Consider the following 27634-nt stretch of genomic DNA (forward strand, 5'->3'; position numbering starts at 1 on the left):
AAAAAAAAAAAAAAAAAAAAAAATATATATATATATATATATATATCTATATGTATATGTATATGTATATATATATCCCAATATCCTTGATAAACAGAAATGCAAAAATCTTCAACAAAGTATTAGCAAACTGAATTCAGAAATGCATTAAAAAGATCATACACCACGATCAAGAAGGCTTTATTCAAGGGATGCAAGAATAATTCAATATTCACAAATCAATCAACATTATCAGCACATTAACAAAATGAAAGATAAAAATCATAAGATCATCTCAATAGATGTAGAAAAAGCATTTAATAAAATACAATCTTCAGTTATGATGAAAACTCTTGAACAAAGTGGGTATAAAGGGAACATACCTCAACATAATAAAGGCCATATAGGTCACACTCATAGCTAATATCATACTCAACAGTGAAAAGCTGAAAACATTTTATCTAAGATCAAGAGAAAGATGTCCACTCTCACCAGTTTTATTCAATATAGTATTAGAAGTCTTAGCCATAGCAATTAGGTAAGAAAAGAAATAAAAGGCACCCAAATTGAAAAGAAGCAGAACTATCACTATTTTCATATGACATAGTACTATATAGATAGAAACCCTAAATACTGCACCAAAAAATTATTAGAAAAAATTCGGTAAAGCCATAGGATATGAAATTATTATGTAAAAATCTGTTAAATTCCTAAACTCTAATAATGAGTTATCACAAAGAGAAATCAAGAAAAGAATTCCCATACAGTTCCAGTCAAAAGAATAAAATACCTAGGAATAAATTTACCCGAAGAAGTGAAAGACCTTCAAACTGACAAACAGAAGAAACTGATGAAAGAAACTGAACAAGTCACAAAGAAATGGAAAAATATCCCATGCTCGTTGACTGGAAGAACAAATATTGTTAAGATGTCTGTACTATCCAAAGCAATCCTCACATTTAATGCAATCCCTATCAAAATACCAACAGCATTTTTCACAAAGCTACACCAAACAATCCTAAAATATGTATGGAACCACAAAAGACCCTGAATCGCCAAAGCAATCTTGAAAAAGAAAAGCAAAGCTGTAGTAATCAAGACATTACTAAATGGGAGACAGGAATCCATAAACATCCTAGAGGAGAAAACAGGCAGTAACCTCTGACATCAGCTGTAGCAACTTCTTACTAGACATGTCTCCTAAGGCAAGGGAAACAAGCAAAATGAACTAGTAGCACTTCGTCAAGATGAAAAGCTTCTGCACAGCAAAGGAAACAATAAAACTAAAAGGCAACCTGCACAATGGGAGAAGATATTTGCAAATGACATATCTGATAAATGGATGGTATCTAAAATATATAAAGAAATTATAAAAGTCAACACCAAAGAAACAAATAATCCAGTTAAAAAATGGGTAGAAGACAGGGATAGATATTTTTCCAAAGACTACATACAGATGGCTAACAGACACATGAAAAGATACTCAACACCACTCATCTTCAGGGAAATACAAATCAAAACCATAATGAGATATTACCTCAACCCTGTCAGAAAGGCTAAAATTGAGTTAATTTTTGTATAAGGTGTGAGATTTAGGTTGAGGTGTTTTTTTGGAGGGTGGGGAGCAGTTATGGATTCCAATTGTTCCAGCATCATTTCTTGAAAAGGTTATTCATTGAACTGGTTTTGCAGATTTATTAAAAATCTGTTGAACATATTTGTGTTAGTCTACTTATGGGTTGTCTATTCTGTTTCATGTATTTTTTTTTCGGCCAACACTACACTGTCTTGATTACTGTAACTAACAGTAAACTTTACCATTGGATAGAGCTAGTCCTTCCACTTTGTCCTTTTGCAAAATTATTTTAACTGTTCTAGGACCTAGGTTTTTCTGTATAATTTTAGAATAAACTTATATAATTGTATGTCTACAAAAAAACCTTGTTGGGTTTTTGATAGGAATTGCATAAACCTGTATATCAATATGGGGAGAAATGACATCTTTAGTGTGTTCAGTCTCCCAACCCATGAACATGGCATGTCTGTCCATTTCTTTAAGTGTCCCTTTATTTTGTTAACGTTTTGTAGTTTTCAGCATACAGATTAACATATGTGTGTTGATTGGGGTTTTTGTGTGTGTGTGACTGTTGATCTTACATTCCTCAAATTAACTGAATTGACTTATTACAGTTGTAGGAATTTTTCTGTAGATACCTTTTTCTATGTAGACAATCATACAATTTGCTAAAAGAGAGTATTGTTTCTTACTTTCCAATCTTTGTCCCTTTTAATACTTTTCTTGCCTTATTGTGCTGCTTAGAACTTCTAATACTCAGTTGAAAAAAGTAGTGAGAGTTGACAACTTTGCTTTTTGTTCCAGGAGGAGAGCATTTTTTTTTTTTTCACCATTAAGTATGTTGTTAAGTGGTAAGTTTTTTTGTAGATGCTATTTATCAAGTTCAGAAGTTTCCCTCTACTCTTAGTTTGCTGAAAGTTTTTATCAGGAATGGATTTTACATTTTATCACTTTTTTTTGCATCAATATATATAATCATATAATCTTTCTTTAGCTTGTTGATATGGTGGATTAGATTGATTGCTTTTCCAGTGTTGAACAAGTTTTGCATACCTCAAATAAATCTCATTTGGTAGTGATCTATAATTTTTTTATACATTATTGGATTTGTTTGGTAATATTTGGTAGATTTTAAGTTCATGATAGATATTGGTCTGTAGTTCATTTTTTGCACTGTTTTCCTGATTTTGTTATCAGGAAAATACTAGCCTCATAAAATAAGGTGGGAAGTATTTCCTCCCCTTCTATTTTCTGGAAAAGACTAAAATTGATGTCAATTCTTCTTTAATATTTGGTAAAGCTCTCCAGTGAAATATCTTGACCTGGATATTTCTTTTTTAGATTTTTCATTGTGAATTTCATTTCATTAATGGTTGTAAGACTACAAAGATTGTCTATTCATCCTTCTTCATGTTGGTAGTTTGTGGGTTTTGAGGAAGTGGTCTATTTCTGCTAAGATGCCCAATTTATAAGTATAAAGTTTTTCACAGTATTCTCTAATTATCCACTTAATTGATGGAAGATTTGTAGTGGTAGTCTTTGTTCAATCCTGGTATCAGTTTTATCTTTGTTAGTCTACTGTGTATCAACTTTATTGAGCTTTTAAAAGAACTCTTTATTCTGTTGATTTTTCTCCATTGTTTTACTGTTTTCCATTTCACTGTTAAGAATTCTTGAGTATTTCCTGTCTTCTTGCTTTGACAATATTTGGCTTATCTTTTTCTAGTTTTTTTTTGAGAAAGAAACATGGATTATGGACTTTAGAAATTTCCTCTTCTGTAAAAATTAATGCATTCATGGTATATCTTTTTCTAACTTTTTATTTTCAACCTACCTATGTCATTGTTTTTCAAATGAATTTCTTGAGGATAACATATATTGGATTTCTAGAAATCCATATATCAATTTCTACATTTTCATTGGTATATTTAAATTATTTATATTTAAGGTAATTACATCTTAGTACCAAAATGTGCCATTTTATTATTTGTCTTCTTTCTCATACCTTATTGGGGATTACTTGAACAAACTTTAAGATTCTATCTTAATTTACAGTGTATTTGAGTACAGTGTTTTGTACATTGCTTTTTAGTGGTTGGTTTGAGTGGATGTTTTGTATGTTATAATAAACAAATATAACTTATCTCAATTTACTGGTATTGACATTTATCATTTGAAATGAAATGCACAAAATTTACTTCCACTTAGTCTCCCTTTACCTTCCCACATTTAAATATGATTGTATTCATTTACTCTACATGCACTGTGCACATCATATAGTTTTAAAATTTTTGCTTCAATCTTCACATATGATTTAAGAAAACTATAAGATAGCTTGCTATATTTATCCATTCGGCTGTTCTTTCCTTTTTTAAAAATTGCAAGCCTTTTTCTGTCATTTCCTTTTCCTCTCTTTTTTAAGTTTTTTCATTTCCTTTTTTTCATTTCTTTTCTAATTCTCTTTAGAGATTTTATTTAGCCATTTTTACAGGGTACTTTATCTAGTGACAAATTCCTTAAGTTTTCTTTTGTCTGACTGTGTCCTTATTTCCCTTTCATTTCTGAAGAATAACTTCACTGTATATGGAGTTTGTGATTGTTAGTTCTTTCTTTCAGCACTTGAAAAATGTTCCACTTCCTTCTGGCACAACTGCTCCCTGCCTCCCTCCTCCAATCAGCCATTCATATTAGTGATTGTACTTTTCAGTTCCGTAATTAACATTTTGTTCCTTTTTGTCATTTCTATTTTCTTTATTTGTTTCAAGAAAATTAGTAATTGCTTGTTGAAGCATTTTTATGATAAATGCTTTGAAATCTTTGTCAGATAATTCTAAGGTCTGATTCATCTTTGTGTTGGTGTCTATTGACTATTTTTTTCCACTGAGGTTGTGATTTTTCCTGCTCTTGGTATGATGAGTGATTTTTTTACTATACCCAGGGCATTCTGGAAATTATGAGACTCTACATCTTATTTAATCTTTTTTTTTTTTTTTTTTTTAAGCAGATGTCTCTTTGTTGTAGTGTGGTATGAGGGCTATATGAATATATATGTGCAGCTTCTTGCTGGGTCCCATTGACACCTCTCTGGTAAAATTGAGGCACTGCTTCATACTGCTTCATTAAAGACAGTAGGGTAGAAGTTTAGGTCCTCTCTTGGCCCTGCTGAAACCTTTCTGGCCAAAGTGGGGCATCACCTTCCTCCACATTACTGAAAGTAGAGTTATATGTTCAGCTCCCTGCTGGGCCCTGCTGATACCAAAAGGGCGAGTAGAAGATTAACTTGTACTGAGAATGAAGTATCAATTATTTCCATCTCATTCAGTCTTATTGATGCAGACAGGGATGGAGTTACATTTCTCTTATAGGCCTCAGTGACACAGGAAAGGGAAGGTAAAGCATAGTGATGAGTAGTTCCACCTTGTGCTGTCTCTTTAGTCTTATTGCTGCTGGGTGGGGGTGGAGACTTGGCTCATCATTGGACTCCACTAACAATACCCTGCTGTAGGAAGCAGAACACAGCCTGTTTCCGCTGGGCTGATGGAAAATCAACTACCCACTTGGCCTCACCTACAATATACTGGCAGGTAAATCAGAGCACTATCTGTTCTGTCATGTGGAAGACTGAACGTCTCAGCCCTGCCAACAAACACTACCAGGGGAGAAATTCAAAGCTTTGCCATCTGCTTTTAGGGGTAGCAGGGGGTGAGGAAGATCAGCTTCCTGCTTGGCTCTGCTAAAACCATGGGGGAACTAAGTAGTTTCCCCACTAGTGTTTGGCTGGAGTAGGCTGAGTATTAACAAAGGGTTTTGTTCTGTTAGTCCACCCTTGTCCTGGGTCCTTTGGCTTGAGGAGACAGACCTTTGTAGTTTTTTGTTGTTTTGTCTGTACCTGTGGGTATTTCCAGGTTAGAGGCTTCATCAGTGTTCTGTTCAGTTTAAATAGGAGGCAAAAAGGAAACCCAGCTAACTCACTGCTGTGTCATTCCTCAAGTCCTGAAGTCCTTATAAAGTCTGATTTCTTCTTCCTACCCTTGAGAGTCTTTCTATGCTTGTTTATTTTGTAAAGTCCAGGGGTTTTTAGTTATAAAAGAAAACATCTGGGAAGAATAGGGCTATTATATCTTGGCTAGAACCAGAAGTCTCGTCAGTAGGAATACCTTTGAAATTTGATAAACTTACGGTAATATTATCTGGAGTAATTAATACATGAACCAACAGAATAACAAACACCCCTCCCCATCCACAAACATTTCCTATTATGTTTTAAAAGCACTATAACCACAACAGTGTGGTGCTAGCAGTGAAACTGGTAAATAGATGGATGAAACAAAAGTTCAGGAAAAGACAGACTTGTGTATGTATATGTATGTACCCAGGCATATGAAAATTTAGTATATGATAAATGAGGCAACTCAAACAAGTAGTGGACAAGATGGCTTTTGCAATAAATTGGGCTGGGAAAATAAAAATATATTTGAAAATATTTTGTAAGTTTAGTCATCCCATATATAAAAATTTATACCGATATAAATTACAGTTAAAGAATATTTAAATATTTCTATTTAAAATAAATACACCCAAGGTGGTAGTATAACTGGTATAATTACCTTAGAAAACAGTTTGACTTCATATAGAAAAGCTGAAAATACACATTACTTAAAACCCAGAAATTCCATTCCTTAGTATATACCTCAGACAAACTTTACACAGGATGCTTTTATAAGAATTTTATAACATCATATCTCATAATAGCTCCAAATGGAAGCAAGCTGAATGCCCACTGCGAAGGGGAAGTCTCAACAATTTGTGGTACAATGGAGTATTTTACAGCAAAAAAACAAAAACAAAAAGAACAAAAACAAAACCCTCCAAAATCTTAGCGAAAGAAAACACTATGAATAAATCTCATAGTGTTGAACCAAAAAAGTAAGGCACAAAATAATTCATTTAAAATTCAAAGAGAAATACAAATATATTATAATATTTAGGGATGTATATAAAGGAAAACTAAATAAAAGCAAGGAATGGAAAACAATAAAAACTCAGGGTATTGAGTGGAACACATGGGCATAACTGGGCCAGGAATGTATTTGCACTTTATCCCTTAAGCCTTTGGCCAAGCATCCATTGACTATGAGGTGATATATTGTAATTAATAAATATATGCTTAATTCAAACTATGCATGAACTAAATAATAATTTCTGGTGCTAGAAAAATTGTGAAAGATTACCATACCTTGTAAAAATTGAATTGTTTCATTAATCAATTATATTTTAATGTTTATTTATTTTTGACACCGAGAGAGAGAGACAGAACATGAGTGGGAGGAGGGGCAGACAGAGAGGGAGACACAGAATCTGAAGCAGGCCCAGGCTCTGAGCTGTCAGCACAGAGCTCAAAGTGGGGCTCGAACTCGCGGGCAAAGGAGATCACGACCTGAGCAGAAATCGGACGCTCAACCAATTGAGCCACCCAGGTGCCCCTCATTAATCAATTATAATTTACTAATAAACATACACATATATATTTACTTATACATGTTATATTGTGGATATATTTCAAATTTAAATGCAATTGTACTATTTAGATATTTAAAATTACTCTGTTATTTGCCAACTAAAATGAACATTACAACTAGGTATTTCACATTTCTTGCAATTCAAACAAAAAAGATTATATCTGATTTCAGCTGAAAATGCTACTGGTGCCATCAAATAAATTGATGAAATATTTTATAAAAGGTTTTCTTCTGACACCTTAAAAAGCAGGAAGCAATTTCGTATGTTTTTATGCCTCAAGCCTCAAACTCTCTGAAGCTGTTTTAGATATAATGCCATCAATTAATTTAAAAAATCATATATTAATGTCATCCATGAATTATGTTTTTTTGAAGGAATTTCTTGAGGGATAACTCCTATAACTCTAAAATTTCAAAAAATACAATGAAAAATTACTTCTTTAGAGGAAAATATTAAAAAATTGGCAATGTTTTTGCTAATTAATTAAGCTAATAAAAAATACATGAATCCTCTAGCTCTTAAATGGGTCAACAGTTTTGGTTCACTGTTATTACCTCATATATCCTTTTAGGTGATTCCATTTACTAGCATGGCCTCAAGCAATTCTTGGATAAGGACAAATCCCATTATCAACAGAAAGATAAAATTATCTTCCTTCTGAATTTCAGGCTGATTTATCCAGTGATTTAATGAGTATTTGGTTATCTGAGAGAGATTTCAAATTATTAAGTCCAAAATTATTCCTCTTTTCTCTCAAATTTATTCCTTATATCTCCTCTTTCAGTAACATAAGCTGGATTAGACCTAAGGTTCCTCCAAACCAAACTATTTTATGAATTTATATCAAGTTCGAATGAGTCATTTGACACTTTTTTATGCTAGAATGTAATTATTGAATTAGTTCCTGATATTGGCTATACAGAACACCTGACATGTTATAACTAATAGTATATTATTTAATAGAGACCAATTACATTAACGGATTTAAAAATAATGCAAGCAAATTAAAAAATAATTTACTAAGATTTGAGTTTATTGAACTCAATTTTGGAAAGTTTGATTAAATCAAGCTTAATGATTTGTTGAGATCTTTACATGTCATTGTTAAGAATTTAACTCAGTACTGTTACCCTTGACTATTGCTACTCAGTTGTTAAATTTTATTTATGTAACAGATAGTAAGTTCAATTCTCATTGGATTGTAAATTGCTTTTACAGAGCATGTTATGCCACATGTTATGCTAGAAGACTAATAATCCATAGGACTTAGTAAAATGTTAAAAACAGAAGAATGCAATAATGATGTGATTTTCAAAGAATAAGATCAATTTTTCATTTAATGTACTACAAATTTTAAGTCGCAGTTTGTATACTGTGTTTTCAATGGAACCAGGAAATATTTTCTAGAAGACTGGTACTATTTATAGTTAGTGAAAGCTTACAGGGAAAATAAATTAAAACAAAATAGAAAGATAATCTGTTATGCATTCTAATGCTTTTATACAGTGTTTCTTAAGTAGATTTTTAACGTAGTTTATAGGAAAGGGTTCTTTTTTGATTTTCCAAATATTTTTCATAGAAATGCACTGATAATGGTAATTGAAATCTATCTGATATATATATATTAATTAAAATAGAATAACTGTGAAATAAATGATATCCTAACATACCCAAAGATTCAATAGTACAAAGAAAAAGCAATCCTTCCCCCCACTTCCCTGACCTGTCAAGATATTAAGTCTTTGTAGAGGTGAAAAATGCCATACTATACCTTGATTTCTTCTATTTCATCTGGTACTATCTTGTATGCTGATATAGTCCCACCCAACCTGAAATTAGGAAAAGAAAATATTCTCAAAACCAGCAATAGTGTAAAAAATATATGGACTATTTCTTCCATTAGCATCAAAATGCCACCAGTAATTGCCCATTGCCCACCCCAGTAACCATGACATAAAAACAACATTTTATGCTTAGGTTTTCCATATATTACTTAAAAAGTGGTAGATAATGAATGACTACAAAAAGAGGAAATATTAAGTTATATTTTTAACTATAAGTAAACTTCTCTCATTAATACTTTTAATGATGCTACCACTTTTACTGACGGATTCTGTCACAACTAAGATGTATGAAGCACTAATAGCAGACACAGTAGTTTCCTTATTGGTTTGTTTTTAATTAACAGAATTTACTTTTTAGAGTACTTCTGAATTTACAAAAAACACTGAGTAGAAAGTAAAGAGATTTATTTCCCAGATTTCCCATCACAGTTTTCCTTGTTATTAATATCTTAGTGTTGTACATGAGTCACAATTAATGAACCAATAATGATTTTGCTTCTTTTTAAAAATAATGTATGGAGTGCCTGGGTGACTCAGTTGGTAAAGCATCTGACTTCGGCTCAGGACATGATATCATGGCTCATGGGTAGGAGCCCAACATCTTGGATCTTTGGTGTTAGCATGGAGCCCTGTGTCTCCCTCTCTCTCTGCCCCTCTCCCACTAGCGCTTTTACTTTCTCAAAAATAAACATTAAAAAAAATAATTTAAACAAGAGTCAGAGAGGTGTGTCCAGCATTGTCCAAAGGAAAGAGATGAGTGTTTTGAGGATTACAATTTAATTCCTAAAATATAATCTTTGTCTTGAGGGAGTGAGGTTATTATATGCCATGTTCACCTGTTTGAAATTTTTTTTTTTTGGAAAGTAGCTAAGATTTATGTAATGGTTATCATTTGCCAGGCATGTGATGTATCATCTAATTCTTATAACTGTTATCATTGTAAAAATGGGGAAATTGAGACACAGAGTGATCCAGTAATTTTCACAATTGAAGGAGGCAACTGAGATGCACATTAATTGTAAAATATATAACAGATTTCAAATACTTGATACAAAAAAGACTAATTTAAAACAACTGAGTACATTTTAAAACAATATGATGGATATATTGAGTTAAATTATGTTATTAAAGTTAACACCATCTACTTCTTTTCAGTTTTTAAAAAGTCACTACTAAAATTTTTAAATTAAAGATAGCTTGCATTTCTTGGCGATTATCATATATCCATCAAATAGGAACTCTAAGTTCTTAAACTCCAAGATTATTTACCTATCATTACTCAGATTCAGTGCTTAAAAAGGAACTTTCTGATTACTTATTTGACTTTATAAGTATCTCAATTTTAGAAAAGAGAGAATCACAAATAAGGCATTTACACACTTTAGATACTTTAGGATATCATCTCCTGTCTCAAAAGTAAATTAATAAATGACATTTTTGGGGCTGCTGGTGATTAAGTGTCTAACTCTTGAGTTTGGCTGAGCTCATGATCTCATGCTTCATGGGTTTAAGCCTCAAGTCAGGCTCTGTGCTGACAGCATGGAGCTTGCTTGGAATTCTCTTTTTCTCTTTCTCTCTGCCCCTCCTCCACTCATGCGTGCTTGCTTATGTACTCTCTTTCTCTCTCAAAATAAATAAATAAACGTATAAAAATGACATTCTGGTTTCCATTAAAAAATAACTTTATCTGGCCAAATGAATTTTATTGAAAAGTCTACATTTAAACTCTTTAATATTACTATTTATACTTGCTAATGGAAATAGGGTTCATATCTTGATTTGAGAATTACTTCCTAGATTTAAAGTGCCACAACTGAATGATGAAAACACTCATGACATTTAACTTAATTCATATTATACAATATATATAAGTGATATACCAAAGAAGACCATAATAAGTAACTAGCAAGAGAACATAGCTACTAAAATGAAAAATCATATAACCATTTTTAAATTTTTTTTAGAGAGAATGTGAGTCAGGGACAGGGGCACAGTGGGAGAAGAGAGAGAGGAGAGAGGAGAGAGGAGAGAGGAGAGAGGACAGAGGAGAGAGGAGAGAGAAGAGAGAGATGAGTGAGGAGCAAGGAGAGAGAGAGAGAGAGAGAGAGAGAGAGAGAGAGAGAGAGAGAGAGAAGACAGAAAATGAATCTCAAGCAGGCTCCATGCTCAGCATAGAGCCTGATCTGGGGCTCAATCCCAAAACCCTGGGATTATGACCTCAGCTGAAATCAAGAGTCAGACACTCAAGTGACTGAGCCACCCAGATGCCCCTATATAACCATCTGTAAGATGTTTGAAGTAGGCATTTAAAAAATGTTTTCACTGTCAATTATTTAAGTTTTTAAATTAAAAGTTGAGATTGTTGGGATATCAATGAAGAAATTAGAGCAAAAAAACTATTGAAAACTCAAGGACTTCAATTTAGAGTCTTGCAAATAATGGGTTAATAATTTTATTCTTTGAGTTTATGTTATGTAATAGATACAACCAAGGGAATGAGGATGCAAAGAAATCACAGTCTTGTATGGAAGCAGATTGAGTAAACAAGTATCTGCAATATAAAGCAGTAAAGTGTCCCAATAGAACTAGGCAGAAGTTGAAAGTTTGAAATTATTTCAAAAAAAGAGTTTTTAAAAAAATACCTATCATTGTAAAATAAACTGATAATAACACAAGCAGCCTACAACAACTTTTAAATAAATGGCTATTACAGAAATACTTTTGATTTGTTAGTACAATTATGATTCAAAGATGCAGTGTTGATAACAGTTGACTTCTGGAAGAAAAATTTAAAAGTTGCTATGATAAACTTCAATAAACAACTCATTTTCTCTTGATTAATGTTGACTAACAGTACTCAAATACTGCCTTTCCTGAAATCCCAACCTAGGGAAGGTAAACTTCCAGATTAGTATTCCTACATCAGCTCAAATCAATTATAATGGTCTTTTTTTTTTTTTTAAGTTTATTTATATATTGAGACAGAGAGAGAGAACAAGCTGGGGAAGGACAGAGAGAAAGAAGAGAGAAATCCCAAGTAGGCTCCACACTGTCAGCACAGAGCCCAACATGAGGCTTGAACTCACAAACTGTGAGATCATGACCTGAGCTGAAAGCAAGAGTTGGACGCTTAACTGACTGAACCACCCAGGCACCCCTCAATCATAATGGTCTTAAATGTTTTAATTTAATTAATTTATTTTTTATTTGAGAGAGAGACAGAGAGAGAGAGAGAGAGAGAGAGAGAGAGAGAGAGAGATTGAGTGAGTGGGGAAGAGGGGCAGAGGGAGAGAGAGAATCTTAAGCTCCATGCTCAGCAAAGAGCCTTATGAGGGGCTTGATCCCATGACCCTATGATCATGGACTGAGTTGAAATCAAGGGTTGGATATTCAACTGACTGAGCCACCCAGCCATCTCTGGTTTTAACTGTTAAAAAAAGGCAAGTAAAATATGATATAATATGAACCTACTTGGATTAAAATGGATATGGGAGATACAAATAATATGCATATGAATAGTATGCTGACAAAACAGTAGGATAATTGTATTCTAAAACAAAGGAGACTTGGAGGGCCCCTGTATTATACATAACATAGAGTAAAAAAAAATTTAAGCTGATATAACATCAGAAAAAAAAATCTCATAAAAAGAAACAATCTAGAAGTAATGAAAAAAAAAAGAAACAAACAAACAAAAAAACTGAGTCATAAGTGAGTTTAAACAAAGAAAGTTCAGGGGGTGCCTGGGTGGCTCAGTCGGTAAGTGTCCGACTTCAGCTCAGGTCATGATCTCACACTCCATGAGTTTGAGCCCCACGTTGGGCTTTGTGCTGAGAGCTCAGAGCCTGAAGCCTGCTTCAGATTCTGTGTCTCCCTCTCTCTCTGCACCTCCCCTGCTAATGCTCTCTCTCTGTCTCAAAAATAAATAAAAACATTAAAAAATTTTAAAAATAAAAAAAAAGAAATTTCAAGAATAAACTTACTTCAAACTATCTTTTTTTCCTATTCCGCAACTAAAACCAAATTACGGTAACTTCACCATCAATTTTGTCCCATGAACTGATTACTGAAGATACATTTCTATTTTTGTGGCATCAAGAAACATAGCCAGATTTAAAATACTTATAAATTTAACATACTATCAATATTCCATTGTTACTGCACTCAAGGCAGAATCTTTCCAATTTTCATGTTCTTTCCATTACAATACACTTCTCATTGTTGAAGAAAGACTACACACTAGTAGAGTTCTAATTTACTCTAGTCAATATATAAAAATGGTATTACACTGACAGTGACAGTGGTAATAATAGTACCAATACTACTAGTATTAGTATATTGAGCATTTACATGTATTTACATGTATTTTCTCATTTAACTCCTATAACCTATGATGATTATGAAAAAAATGAGACAAGCAATTTTTTGGAAATTCCCAGAACTAGTTAGTAATGGCAGAGCGTGGCTTAAGAACCGAGTTCTAAAATTCATAAGAAGATTGTAAAACTCATATGAAAATTCAAGAGACACACAATAGTCAATCACGAAAAAAAGAAAGTTCGAGGATTCCCACTTGCTGATTTCAAGTTACTAGAAGGCTACAGGAATCAATACAAAGTGGTACTGGTATAAGGACAGACATATAGCAACAGAGTACAACTAAAAGTCCATAAATTAAAGTCACATTTATGGTCAACTGGTTTTTGTTTTCCTTTTTATTTTGCCATGGAAAATACATGTAATAAATTTGCATTTTAACATGTATGATTCAGTGATGTCAATTACATTCACAGTGATATGCAACTGTCGTTACTATTTCCAAGCTTTCTATCACATAAGCAGAAAATCTATAACTATTAAGTAATTGATGTCCCATTTTCTCCAGATTTTTTCTTTATGAATTCGAGTACTTTAAGAACCTCATATAAGTGGAATCATAAAATATCTGTCCTTTTGTGTGTGGCTAATTTCACTCTGCATAGTGTTTTCAAGCTGCATCCACATTGTAGCATGTATCAAGTACCACTTTATTCCTTTTAATGACTGAATAATATCTCATGATGCATATACACTACATTTTATCTATTCGTCTGTTAGTGAACACTTAAAATTGTTCCCATTTTTTTGTTATTATGAATAATGCTGCAACCAACATTGGAATATAAGTATCTGAGTCTCTCTTTTTAATTCTTTTAGGTATATACCTAGGAGGTGGAAATGCTCAGTCATATGGTAACTCTAAGTTTAGCACTCAAGCACTGCCAAACAGTTTTTCACAGTGGCTATACCATTTTACGTCACCACCAGCAATGTGTGAGGGTTCTAATTCATGCTTACCAACACTTGTTATTTTTATCGTTGTGTGTTTTTTTAATTTATTTTTCAAATGTTTATTTATTTTTGACAGAGAGGGAGAGAGACAGAGAGAGACAAAGCATGAGCGGGGGAAGGGCAGAGAGAGAGGGAGACACAGAATCCGAAGCAGGCTCCAGGCTCTGAGCTGTCAGCACAGAGCCCAACGCAGGGCTTGAACTCACAGACCGTGAGATCATGACCTGAGCCGAAGTCGGACACTCAACCGACTGAACCACCCAGGAGCCCCAGTGTGTGTGTGTGTTTTTTTTAATGGCCACCCTAATAAGTATAAACTGGTAATTCTTTGTAGTTTTGACTTGTATTTCCATAACAACTAGTGATGTAGAGCATCTTTTCAGATGTTTGCTGGCCATTTGTTTATCTTCTTTGGAGAAGTATCTCTATTCAGGTCCTCTGGCCATTTTCATTCACATTGGGTTGTCTTTTTGTTATTTAGTTGTAGTTCTTTACATATTCTGGATATTAAATGCTATCTAATATATGATTTCCAAATATTTTATCTCTTTCATTTTTTTTTAATATGAAATTTATTGTCAAATTGGTTTCCATACAACACCCAGTTCATTTTCTATCTTGATAATGTCTGTCGATGTACTAAGGCTTTTAATTTTGGTTAAGTCCAATTTATCTTTTTTTTTTTGTTGTCGTTGCTAATGTTATTGGTATCGTATATAAAAATCCATTATCACAGAAACAGTAATTCAAAAGGATACATGCATCCCTATGTTTACTGAAGCATTATTTACAACAGCCAAATTATGGAAGCAGCCCACATGTCCATCGAAGATGAATGGATAAAGATGTGTTATATATACAATGGAATATTATTCAGCCATAAAAAAGAATGCCATTCACAACAGCATAAATAGAGCTAGAGAATATACTGCTAAGAGAAATAAGTCAGAGAAAGACAAATGCCATATGATCTCACTCAAGTGTAGAATTTAAGAACTAAAATAAATGAACAAAGGAGAAAAAAGAGATAAACCAAGAAATAGACTCTTAACCATCGAGAACTGAGGTTTACTAGAGGGGAGGTTGGGGGTGGTGGTGAAATAGGTGATGGGGATTAAAGAGTACACTTAACATGATGAAAAACAAACATCCGTTGCCAAATCCAAGATCATCCAGCTGTTCTAGCAGTATTTGTTAAAGAGACTTTTCTTTCCCAAAGCTGTTGTTACAACTTTGACTTAGCATCCTTGTCTAAAATCAATTTCCCATAGATATATGGATTTAGTTCTGGTTCCTCAATTCTATTCCACTGGTCTATAGGTCTATTTTATAACAGTGCCACACTGTTTTGATTTTGGTAACCTTTGTAGTGAGTTTTGAAATTGGGAAACATTCTCCAATTTTGTTCTTCTTTTATATAATTGTTTTGGCTGTTTGTGGCCCCTTGTAATTTCATAATTTCAGGTATGGTTTTCTCATTTCTATTTGTAAAAGGCTGTTTGAATTTTGATAGGGTTTACACTGAATCTGTAGATCACATTGACTAGTACTGACATCTTAATAATATGAAGTCCTCCAATCCATGAACATGGGATGACTTTTCATTTCTTTAGCTAATCTTCAGTTTTTTTCAGCAGCTTTTGTAATTTTTCACTGTACGAGTCTTTTATTTCCTAGGTTAAATTTATTCCTAGACATTTTACTTTTCAGATGGCATTTTAAAAGGAATTGCTTTTAATTTCCTTTTCAGATTGTTTATGCTGGTATATAGAACTGCGTAATTTTTGTGTTCTTCTACCCTGCAATTTTAGTGGGCTCTTTTGTTGGCTATAACTTTTTTTTGGATTCCATAGGATATTCTATATATAGAATCAGAGTTAACTGTGAATAGCAATAGATTTACATTTTCCTGAACAGTATGGATGTCTTTTATTTCTTTTCCATGTCTAATTGCTTTGGCTAGAACTTCCAAGGCAGTGTTCAATATCAGTGGTGAAAATAAACACTCTTGTCTTGTTCCTGGATTTAAAAGAAAAGTTTTTCCGTTTTTCACCACTGAGCATGTTAGATGTGTTTTTCATGTCTTTTGTCATGTTAAGGAAGTGTCCTTCTACTCCTAGTTTTCAAAGTATTTTCATCAAAAAAGGGTGTTAGATTTTAAATTTTTGTTAAATGCATTTTGTGTCAAATGAGATGATGATGTGGGTTTTTTTTTTCCAATTCTTTAATGTATTGTATTACAGTGATTTTATTATATTGAACTATTCTTGAATTCCTGTGATAATCTTATTTGGTCATGGTGTATAATCCTTTTGATATGTTGTTGAATTCAGTTTCCTAGTATTTTGAGTATTTTTTGTACCTATATGTATTCATAATGGATACTGGTCTATAATTTTCTTTTCTTGTGATGTCTTTTTCTGGCTTTCGTATCAAGGTTATGCTGGCCTCATTACAGATGTTCTATCCTCTTGAATTTTTTGGAAGATGTCGAGAAGCACTGGTGTTAATTCTTCTTTAAGTGTTTGGTTTCATTCACAAATGAAGCCATCTGGTCCTAGATGTTTCTTTGTTGGGAGGTTTTTGATTACTGTTCAATCTCTTTATTTGTTATAGATCTGCTGATATTTCCTATTTCTTCTGTCAGTTGAGGTAATTCACATGTTTCTTGGAATCTGTCTATTCATTTAGGTCATCCATTTGTGGGCATACAATTGTTCACAGTATTCTTTATAATCCTTTTATTTTTGAAAGTTGGTAGTAATATTCCCACCTTCATCTCTGACTAGCTTTTGTATCTTCTCTTTTTTCTTAGTCAATCTAGCTAAGATTTTCTTAATCTTTTCAAAGAACAAACTTTTGGTTTCATTTTCTCTTTTGGTTTTCTATTCTTCTGTATTTCATTTGTCTCCATCCAAATCCTTATCATTTTCTTCCTTTCTCCCTTTTCTTTTTCCCTCTTTCTATCCTTGCATTATTGTCTTATCTTGTGTTTAGCTGATTTTTTTCTTTTTCTCTGTAATGAATTACAGTAAAAGCTTGATTGCAAATAACATGTTCTGTGAGTGTTCTGCAAGATGAGCAAACATTTCTAATAAATTTCAAATTAATAAATGAGTGATGTCTTATGAGTAGTATATGATACTGAATGTCACATGATCACAACTGAGGCAATGGTTGTGTTTTGTTTTCATCTGTCTCAAAATATTTTACTAATGACTACTTTTTGAACCACTGGTTAAGAATGAATTACTTAATTTTCATATACTGTCAATTTTCTAGTTTCCCCCCTTTGTTAATTTCTAGCTTCATCCCATTGTGGTCAGAGAAGATACTTTATATGATTTTAATCTTTTTAAATTTACTGAGATACCTTTTGGTAGCCTAACATTTGCTTTATTATGTAAAGTGTTCCATATCTCTTTTTGTATGTTGTCAACAATTGCCTATTGAAGCATAACTATGCCTGGCTTTCCTAACTTACTTTAAGTATTAAGTATGATAATTCATTAATTTTCTTAATACAGATTTCTTTTAAAAGTTTTAATTATATGACTTTTCTGAATGAAATAGTCTACTACCTATGTAATAAAATAAAGAAATATGTAGATAGTGGTTATTGCCATAAATGAAACCATTCCAGGAAAAAAAAAAAAGGTCCAAATTTATTGGTAATAGTGATGTTTAAAGGTAATTCAGAGTTGCTCTGAAATATTTTAATTTTCTGTCCCTACCTAAAATCTGCTTCTCCTTTACTTTTCCCCAATTTTTGCTGTAGTAAATATTACTTCATCCAGAAGTCCATGTCAGAATTGTGGAAATATTCTTGGATGTCTTCTTCTTAGTCCCTACAACAATTAGTAACTGAGTCATATTTCTACTTAGCTTAATTTATCTTGAAAATACTTATTCCTCTACTTCCAGATTGTTATTTAAGAGTTTATAATTTCTAACCACAGTTTTAACAGTATTCTTATCATAGATGCACCAGTCAGACCTTTCTAAAATGTAATTTTTGTCATGTTGCATCCTTATTTTATATTTAATATCTTAAGTTTGATGAAACAACTCCCTTTGTAACCCAATGTTTGACTCCTTTTTTTTTCTCATTTCCTGTTATACTCTCACAGCCTCTTCATTCTAGCCATGCACAATTATCAGTAGTTTCATTAATGCATTAGGCATTCCCTTGCCTCTTTGTCTTTGTATTACCCCTAAGCTGAAAGCCCTTCTGCATCCCTGAAACTCCTAATCATCCTTCAGGAGCAAAATATCACTTTTACAGGATTTATCTAGATTCTAGAATCAGAGATATGCTCTTTTTCTACTATAAGTAGTACCTTACTCTTACCTGCATTCTGGGATTTATTGTTGTTGTTGTTATATTTATTATTCACCCAGAGACCTATATTTCCCATTAGATTAGGAAGGTACAGATTACATTTTGAGTTAGTTTTGTAACTGACACACAGTGGTCACTTAAAGCTTGGTAAAAATGTTCAGTAAATTAATGAATGATGAAAATGTTAACCACACTCTTCAGGGAATCCTTTGTTAAAAGCAGTATCTCCATTTTAATAATTTTTATCATACATTTTTGGTACACACAATGTGGTGTAAACTGACTTCTTTTATAAAATAATTCTTAGATGTCTTAGTCTGAGCAGTATTCTACTCTCAGAGCTTTCAACTTGACAGAAGAAGTAGGAAATGTTCAGTGATTTTATAAGAAGCCAAACTATTGCTTCATACATTAATATTAATGAATTAGCCTTATGTAGACAATATTCTAAAAATATCTGTGCATAGGGCTTGGTTCTCTCTATTTTAGAAGTTATCAGATGTCACTTAAACATTAAGTAAGGTTAATCTTTTTTCCTCCCAGGGCGATCATGTTATCTAAATGATGCTAAAGATTATGATCCCATTAGAAAACTTCTATCAGATATAAAAGGAGACTACTAGACTTATGTAATATACACGCATATCCAACAAATTCAACAAGTGGTTATTTTAGTCTATTTTTATCCTATGCTTAAGGCCCTGTGGTACTCAATAAAGTCCTAGCACCAGCTCTAATTAAAATTCAAATCTAAAATTGTTACAAGAAATTATATCTCCTAATAATGTGGCTTATCACTGGTTTATTTTAAGATTTACAGTGTTAAGACAAAAAATGGTAAAATTATCAAATCAAGAAACTGGATGTCCCTTCATTCAATTATATTTCTGCCACTGATTTGTCATAAATGTTTCATTCAACAATTATTTCTTTCTCATAATACTTTTTGATTTCTTAAAGTTATCTTAAATGCTATAAATCACCATATGCCTCAAATAAATATAAATAATATAAATATAAAATCACCAGGTGCCTCAAATAAAGTGCAATTTTTTAATTAAAAAACACAAAAAAACCCACACTCCTCTAAAAAGGAAAGTATTAAACAGTGTCTAGGTCTAACTATAATCAGTCACACATAATGTAAAATGCTACTATATGCAACAATCTTTCAAAATATGGTTTCTTGGGAGAGAAGTCCATAAATCAACAGTTCTCTAAATTTTATTCCATTAGGGGAAGAAGTTTTAGGTTTTAATATCACAATTTCAGTGACATTCAGAGAAAAAGCATGCTTTAAGAAAAAGCTTCTATACTGTATAGAAGCAAACCATCTTTCAAATTTTCATAGACTCTAAAGAAGTATACTTTGTGTCATTTTGAAATACAGCTAAATTTCTAAATATGCTGTCAAATAGAGGAAGACAAAAACCAACCTGGAAAGTGGATGCATGCTAACAGCACAAAGGAAGGAACTCTGGTCTGCTCTTATTTGAACAATAACATAACTATGTAAAGCAAATATAAATCAAGCAGATAGAAATAAAAGTTAGGTTAGGTAAAATTGTGTTCAATAACTTTGAAAATTCCCATGTGAGTATCAAATAATTGACTAAATATCTCATTGTATGGTACATGTGGAATACCTGACTTTTTTTTCATTTTTTTAAAATATGAAATTTATTGTCAAATTGGTTTCCATACAACACCCAGTGCTCATCCCAACAGGTGCCCTCCTCAATACCCATCACCCACCCTCCCCTCCCTCCCACCCCCCCATCAACCCTCAGTTTGTTTTCAATTTTTAAGAGTCTCTTATGTTTTGGCTCCCTCCCTCTCTAACCTCTTTTTTTTTTTTTTTCTTTTTTCTCCCCCTCCCCCATGGTCTTTTGTTAAGTTTCTCAGGATCCACATAAGAGTGAAAACATATGGTATCTGTCTTTCTCTTTATGACTTATTTCACTTAGCATAACACTCTCCAGTTCCATCCACGTTGCTACAAAAGGCCATATTTCATTCTTTCTCATTGCCACGTAGTACTCCATTGTGTATATAAACCACAATTTCTTTATCCATTCATCAGTTGATGGACATTTAGGCTCTTTCCATAATTTGGCTATTGTTGAAAGTGCTGCTATAAACATTGGGGCACAAGTGCCTCTATGCATCAGCACTCCTGTATCCCTTGGGGAAATTCCTAGCAGTGCTATTGCTGGGTCATAGGGTAGACCTATTTTTAATTTTTTGAGGAACCTCCACACTGTTTTCCAGAGCGGCTGCACCAGTTTGCATTCCCACCAACAGCGGAAGAGGGTTCCGGTTTATCCACATCCTCGCCAGCATCTATAGTCTCCTGATTTGCTCCTTTTAGCCACTCTGACTGGCGTGAGGTTATATCTGAGTGTGGTTTTGATTTGTATTTCCCTGATGAGGAGTGACATCGAGCATCTTTTCAGGTGCCTGTTGGCCATCCGGATGTCTTCTTTAGAGAAGTGTCTATTCATGTTTTCTGCCCATTTCTTCACTGGATTATTTGTTTCTCGGGTGTGGAGTTTGGTGAGCTCTTTATAGATTTTGGATACTAGCCCCTTGTCTGATATGTCATTTGCAAATATCTTTTCCCATTCCGTTGGTTGCCTTTTAGTTTTGTTGATTGTTTCCTTGGCAGTGCAGAGCTTTTTATCTTCATAAGGTCCCAATAGTTCACTTTTGCTTTTAATTCCCTTGCCTTTGGGGATGTGTCAAGTAAGAAGTTGCTGCGGCTGAGGTCAGAGAGGTTTTTTCCTGCTTTCTCCTATAGGGTTTTGATGGTTTCCTGTCTCACATTCAGGTCCTTTATCCATTTTGAGTTTATTTTTGTGAATGGTGTGAGAAAGTGGTCTAGTTTCAACCTCCTGCATGTTGCTGTCCAGTTCTCCCAGCACCATTTGTTAAAGAGACTGTCTTTTTTCCATTGGATATTCTTTCCTGCTTTGTCAAAGATGAGTTGGCCATACGTTTGTGGGTCTAGTTCTGGGGTTTCTATTCTATTCCATTGGTCTATGTGTCTGTTTTTGTGCCACTACCATGCTGTCTTGACGATTATAGCTTTGTAGTAGAGGCTAAAGTCTGGGATTGTGATGCCTCCCGCTTTGGTCTTCTTCTTCAAAATTACTTTGGCTATTCAGGGTCTTTTGTGGTTCCATACAAATTTTAGGATTGCTTGTTCTAGCTTCGAGAAGAATGCTGGTGCAATTTTGATTGGGATTGCATTGAATGTGTACATAGCTTTGGGTAGTATTGACATTTTAACAATATTTATACTTCCAATCCATGAGCATGGAATGTTTTTCCATTTCTTTATATCTTCTTCAATTTCCTCCATAAGGTTTCTATAGTTTTCAGCATACTGATCTTTTACATTTTTGGTTAGGTTTATTCCTAGGTATTTTATGCTTCTTGGTGCAATTGTGAATGGGATCAGTTTCTTTATTTGTCTTTCTGATGCTTCATTATTAGTGTATAGGAATACAACTGATTTCTGTAAATTGATTTTGTATCCCGCGACTTTGCTGAATTCATGTATCAGTTCTAGCAGATTTTTGGTGCAGTCTATCGGGTTTTCCACGTGTAATATTATGTCATCCGCAAAAAGTGAAAGCTTGACTTCATCATTGCCAATTTGGATGCCTTTGATTTCCTTTTGTTGTCTAATTACTGATGCTAGCACTTCCAACACTATGTTAAACAGCAGTGAGAGTGGACATCCCTGTCGTGTTCCTGAACTCAGGGAGAAAGCTCTCAGTTTTCCCCCATTGATGATGATATTAGCTGTGGGCTTTTCATTAATGGCTTTTATGATGTTTAAGTATGTTCCTTCTATCTCGACTTTTTCGAGGATCATTATTAAGAAAGGGTGCTAAATTTTGTCAAATGCTTTTTCTGCAGCTATTGACAGGATCACATCGTTCTTATCTTTTCTTTTATTAATGTGATCTATCACATTGATTGATTTGCGAATGTTGAACTAGCCCTGCATCCCAGGAATGAATCCCACTTGATCATGGTGCATAATTCTTTTAATATGCTGTTGAATTCGATTTGCTAGTATCTTATTGAGAATTTTTGCATCCATATTCATCAGGGATATTGGCCTGTAGTTCTCTTTTTTTGCTGGGTCTCTGTCTGATTTGGGAATCAAAGTAATGCTAGCTTCATAGAATGAGTCTGTAAGTTTTCCTTTCATTTCTATTTTTTGGAACAGTTGAGAAAGATAGGTATTAACTCTGCTTTAAATGTCCAGTAGAATTCTCCAGGGAAGTCCTCTGGTCCAGGACTCTTATTTGTTGGGAGATTTGATAACTGATACTATTTCTTCCCTAGTTATGGATCCGTTTAAATTTTCTGTTTCTTCCCGTTTGAGTTTTGGTAGTGTGTGGATGTTTAGGAATTTGTCCATTTCTTCCAGGTTGTCCAGTCTGTGGGCATATAATTTTTCATAGTATTCTCTGATAATTGCTTGTATTTCTGGGGGATTGGCTGTAATAATTCCATTTTCATTCATGATTTTATCTATTTGGGTCATCTCCCTTTTCTTTTTGAGAAGCCTGTCTAGTGGTTTATCAATTTTGTTTATTTTTTCAAAAAACCAACTCTTGGTTTCATCGATCTGCTCTACAGTTTTTTTAGATTCTATATTGTTTATTTCTGCTCTGATCTTTATTATTTCTCTTCCTCTGCTGGGTTTGGGGTGTCTTTGCTGTTCTGCTTCCATTTCCTTTAGGTGTGCTGTTAGATTTTGTGTTTGGGATTTTTCTTGTTTCTTGAGATAGGCCTACATTGCAATGTATTTTCCTCTCAGGACTGCCTTTGCTGCATCCCACAAGGTTTGGATTGTTGTATTTTCATTTTCATTTGTTTCCATGTATTTTTTTAAATTTCTTCTCTAATTGCCTGGTTGGCCCATTCATTCTTTAGTAGGGTGTTCTTTAACCTCCATGCTTTGGAAGTTTTCCAGACTTTTTCCTGTGGTTGATTTCAAGTTTCATAGCATTGTGGTCCGAAAGTGTGCATGGTATGATCTCAATTCTTGTATACTTATGAAGGGCTGTTTTATGACCCATTATGTGATCTATCTTGGAGAATGTTCCATGTGCACTCGAGAAGAAAGTATATTCTGTTGCTTTGGGATGCAGAGTTCTAAATGTATCTGTCAAGTCCATCTGATCCAATGTATCATTCAGGGCCCTTGTTTCTTTATTGAATCTGTGTCTAGATGATCTATCCATTGTTGTAAGTGGAGTATTAAAGTCCCTGCAATTACCACATTCTTATCAATAAGGTTGCTTATGTTTGTGATTGTTTTTATATATTTGGGGGCTCCCGTATTCAGCGCATAGACATTCATAATTATTAGCTCTTCCTGATGGATAGACCCTGTAATTATTATATAATGCCCTTCTTCATCTCGTTACAGCCTTTAATTTATAGTCTAGTTTGTCTGATATAAATATGGCTACTCCAGCTTTCTTTTGACTTCCAGTAGCATGAAAGCTAGTTCTCCATCCCCTCACTTTCAATCTGATGGTGTCCCCAGGTCTAAAATGAGTCTCTTGTAGACAGCAAATAGATGGGTTTTGTTTTTTTATCCATTCTGATACTCTATGTCTTTTGCTTGGAACATTTAGTCCATTTGCATTCAGTGTTATTTGAAAGATATGGGTTTAGAGTCATTGTGATCTGTAGGTTTCATGCTTGTAGTGATGTCTCTGGTACTTTGTAGTCCTTGCAACATTTCACTCACAGAATCCCCCTTAGGATGTCTTGTAGGGCTGGTTTAGTGGTGATGAATTCCTTTAGTTGTTGTTTGTTTGGGAAGACCTTTATCTTTCTTTCTATTCTGAATGACAAACTTGCTGGATAAAGGATTCTTGGCTGCATATTTTTTTCTGTTCATCACATTGAAGATTTCCTTGCATTCCTGTCTGGCCTGCCAAGTTTCAGTAGATAGATCTGTCAATAGTCTTACCGGTTTCCCTTTATATGTTAGAGTGCATTTTTCCCTAGCTGCTTTCAGAATTTTCTCTTTATCCTTGTATTTTGCCAGTTTCACTATGATATGTTGTACAGAAGATCAATTCAAGTTACATCTGAAGGGAGTTCTCTGTGCCTCTTGGATTTCAATGCCTTTTTCCTTCCCCAGATCAGGGAAGTTCTCAGTTATGATTTGTTCAAGTACACCTTCAGCCCCTTTCTCTCTCCCTTCCTCCTCTGGAATCCCTATTATATGGATATTGTTGCATTTCATTGCATCACTTGGTTCTCTAATTTTTCCCTCATACTCCTGGTTTTTTTTATCTTTTTCTCAGCTTCCTCTTTTTCCATAATTTTATCTTCTAATTCACATATTCTCTCCTCTGCCTGTTCAATCTGAGCTGTGGTCGCCCGTATTTTATTTTGCACCTCATTTGTAGCATTTTTTAGCTCCTCCTGACTGTTTCTTAGTCCCTTGATCTCTGTAGCAATAGATTCTCTGCTGTCCTCTATACTTGTTTCAAGCCCAGCGATTAATTTTATGACTATTATTCTAAATTCTTGTTCCATTATATTGCTTAAAGCGTTTTTGATCAATTTGTTAGTTGTCGCTACTTCCTGGAGTTTCTTTTGAGGATAATTCTTCCATTACGTCATTTTGGATAGTCTCTAGAGTGGGGCGGAACTACAGGGCACTTCCCCTGTGCTGTCTGGAGTAACTTGTTTTGGTGGGCGGGGCCGCAGTCAGACCTGATGTCTGCCCCCAGCCCACCGCTGGGGCCACAGTCAGACTGGTGTGTACCTTATCTTCCCCTCTCCCAGGGGCAGAACTCACTGTGGAGTGGTAGGGCTACTTGCACACTGCCAGGCTTGTGGTGCTGCTTCTATGAGATCTGGCGTATTAGCCAGGGTGGATCTGCAAGGTGCACAGGTGTGGGAAGGGCAGGCTTAGCTCACTTTGCTGTGGGTGGTCCCCTGAGGGAGGGGCCCTGCAGCACCGGGAGGGGGGCAGGCAGACCCATCAGAGGGATTGATCCACAGAAGCACAGCACTGGTGTTTGCACAGTGCAAGCAACTACGGTGACAGAAACTGGTTCCCTTTGGGATTTCGGCTAGGGGATGGGAGAGGAATGCCAGCGCCTTTGTTCCCTGTCAAGCTGAACTCTGTCTTCTGGGGCTCAACACCTCTCCCTCCTGTTGTTCTCTCGCCCTCCCGCTCTCCGAGCAGAGCTGTTAACTTATAACATTCCAGATGTTAAGTCCCGCTGGCTGTCAGAACTCACACAGTCCAGCCCCTCCGCTTTTGCAAGCCAGACCCGGGGGCTCTCCCTTGCTGGGCGGGCTGCCCCTCCACCGCACCGGCTCCCTCCCACCAGTCCGTGTAGCATGCAGTGCCTCTCTGCCCTTCCTACCCTCAACCATGGGCATCTACGCTTGGCTCCAGACAGTCCATTCTGCTACCTGATTTTTTTTAAAGGAAAAAATATATAGGTACAAAAAATTAAATTCATATTATAAAAATGTCTAAGGGCTCTTGTGTTGCTCAGTCAGTTGAATGACTTTGGCTCAGGTCATGGTCTCATGGTCTCATGGTCTTATGGTCTATGGGTTCGAGCCCCGAGTCATGGTCTGTGCTGATAGCTTGGAGCCTGGAGCCTCCTTCAGATTCTGTGTCTCCCTCTCTCTCTCTCTGTCCCTCCCCTGCTTGTGTGCTCGCTCACTCTCTTGCTCTCTCTCTCTCTCTCTCTCACAAAAATAAATAAACATTTCATGCTCATAGACTGGAAGAATAATTAAAATGTCTATATTACTGAAAGCAATGTACACATTCAGTGCAATCCCTATCAAAATACCAACAGCATTCTTCACAGAACTAGACAAACTAGAACTGACAAACTCTTAGCCAGACTAAAAAGAGACAGAAGACTCAAGTAAAATAAAAATTTAAGAAAAGACATTATCACTGATGCTACAGAAACAAAAAGAAACATAAGAAACTATTAGGTACATTTATATGCCAACAAATTGGGTAATATAGAAGAAACACATAAATTCCTAGAAAGGTACAGTCTACCAAATCTGAATCATGAAGATTAGAAAACCTGAACAGACCTATGCTGATTGAATTATAAGTGAAAAATCTCCTAAGAAAAAAAGCCCAGACCAGATGACTTCACTGGTGAATTCTACCAAACCTTTAAAAAATAATTAACACTAGAGGAGGAGTTAAGATGGAAGAGTAGTAGAGGCGCCCTGAGCTTTTCTCGTCCCTAGATCAACATCAAATCATTCTGAACACCTAGAAAGTTGATTTGAGGATTAACACAACAATCTGCAAAATTTGAGCGACAGATCTTGGCAGGTATGCAGTGAAGAGGGGTGATTTGGGGGGAGAAAACTTGCAGTGCCAGAGGATAGGGAGCTGTTTTTGAGCAGAGAGGACAAAGAGAGAAAGAGAAAGGGGGGACAGAGTGCAGCATGCTGGGATTGTGCAAGAAAAGCACTCTCCCTGAAAAGAGCTAGAGAGAAAGAGTGAAACCACTCGCAGAGGACTGAAGAAGAAATCTGTTCCACAAAACCACTGGAAAAAGGAGTGGGTTTCAATACGGCCAGTTTGTTGTAAACAGCGGAGCACAGTCTTGTCTGAACTTTTGAGCTCAGTGCCTGGAGATGCTCTGATGAGGAAGCCTGGCAAATTCCAGGAATGGGCAGTGCAGTCTGAGGGGCCCCTATGCCACATGGGGAGAGTGGTTTCTCTGCTTAAGAGTGCATTTGGTAGAGGCTAGATGGCCTGTGGGCAAAAGTCCTGGCAGGCCCCAGAGAGCTGCCATGTTTATTGGTACAGGAACAAAGATGCTGGCTGAGGGCAGCAAACCCTGGTACCAGTTATTTGTTGCAATTTACCATACTCAAAGTCTCTGCCACTGCATAGTTGCACAAATGTTTTCTGGGACAAGTTGGTAGCTGGCCATTGCTTCAAAAGACCATCCCCCAGAGGATCAGTGCAGGTATGAACCATGGGGGTGTCTG

General features: G+C 34.9%; 1 protein-coding gene across 2 annotated transcripts in view; it reads right to left on the bottom strand.

Moving 5' to 3' along the window:
* GPHN (gephyrin) overlaps nucleotides 1-27634 on the bottom strand; it is a 625620-nt gene that overhangs the window by 344309 nt on the left and 253677 nt on the right. For both annotated transcript variants that reach the window (XM_049611430.1, XM_049611431.1), the window contains exon 3: nucleotides 8847-8904. In XM_049611430.1, the coding sequence (XP_049467387.1) occupies nucleotides 8847-8904 (58 nt within the window). The remainder of the gene's footprint in view (nucleotides 1-8846; nucleotides 8905-27634) is intronic.

The sequence above is a fragment of the Panthera uncia genome (genome assembly GCF_023721935.1).
Source record: "Panthera uncia isolate 11264 chromosome B3 unlocalized genomic scaffold, Puncia_PCG_1.0 HiC_scaffold_1, whole genome shotgun sequence".
NCBI classification, from domain to species: domain Eukaryota; kingdom Metazoa; phylum Chordata; class Mammalia; order Carnivora; family Felidae; genus Panthera; species Panthera uncia.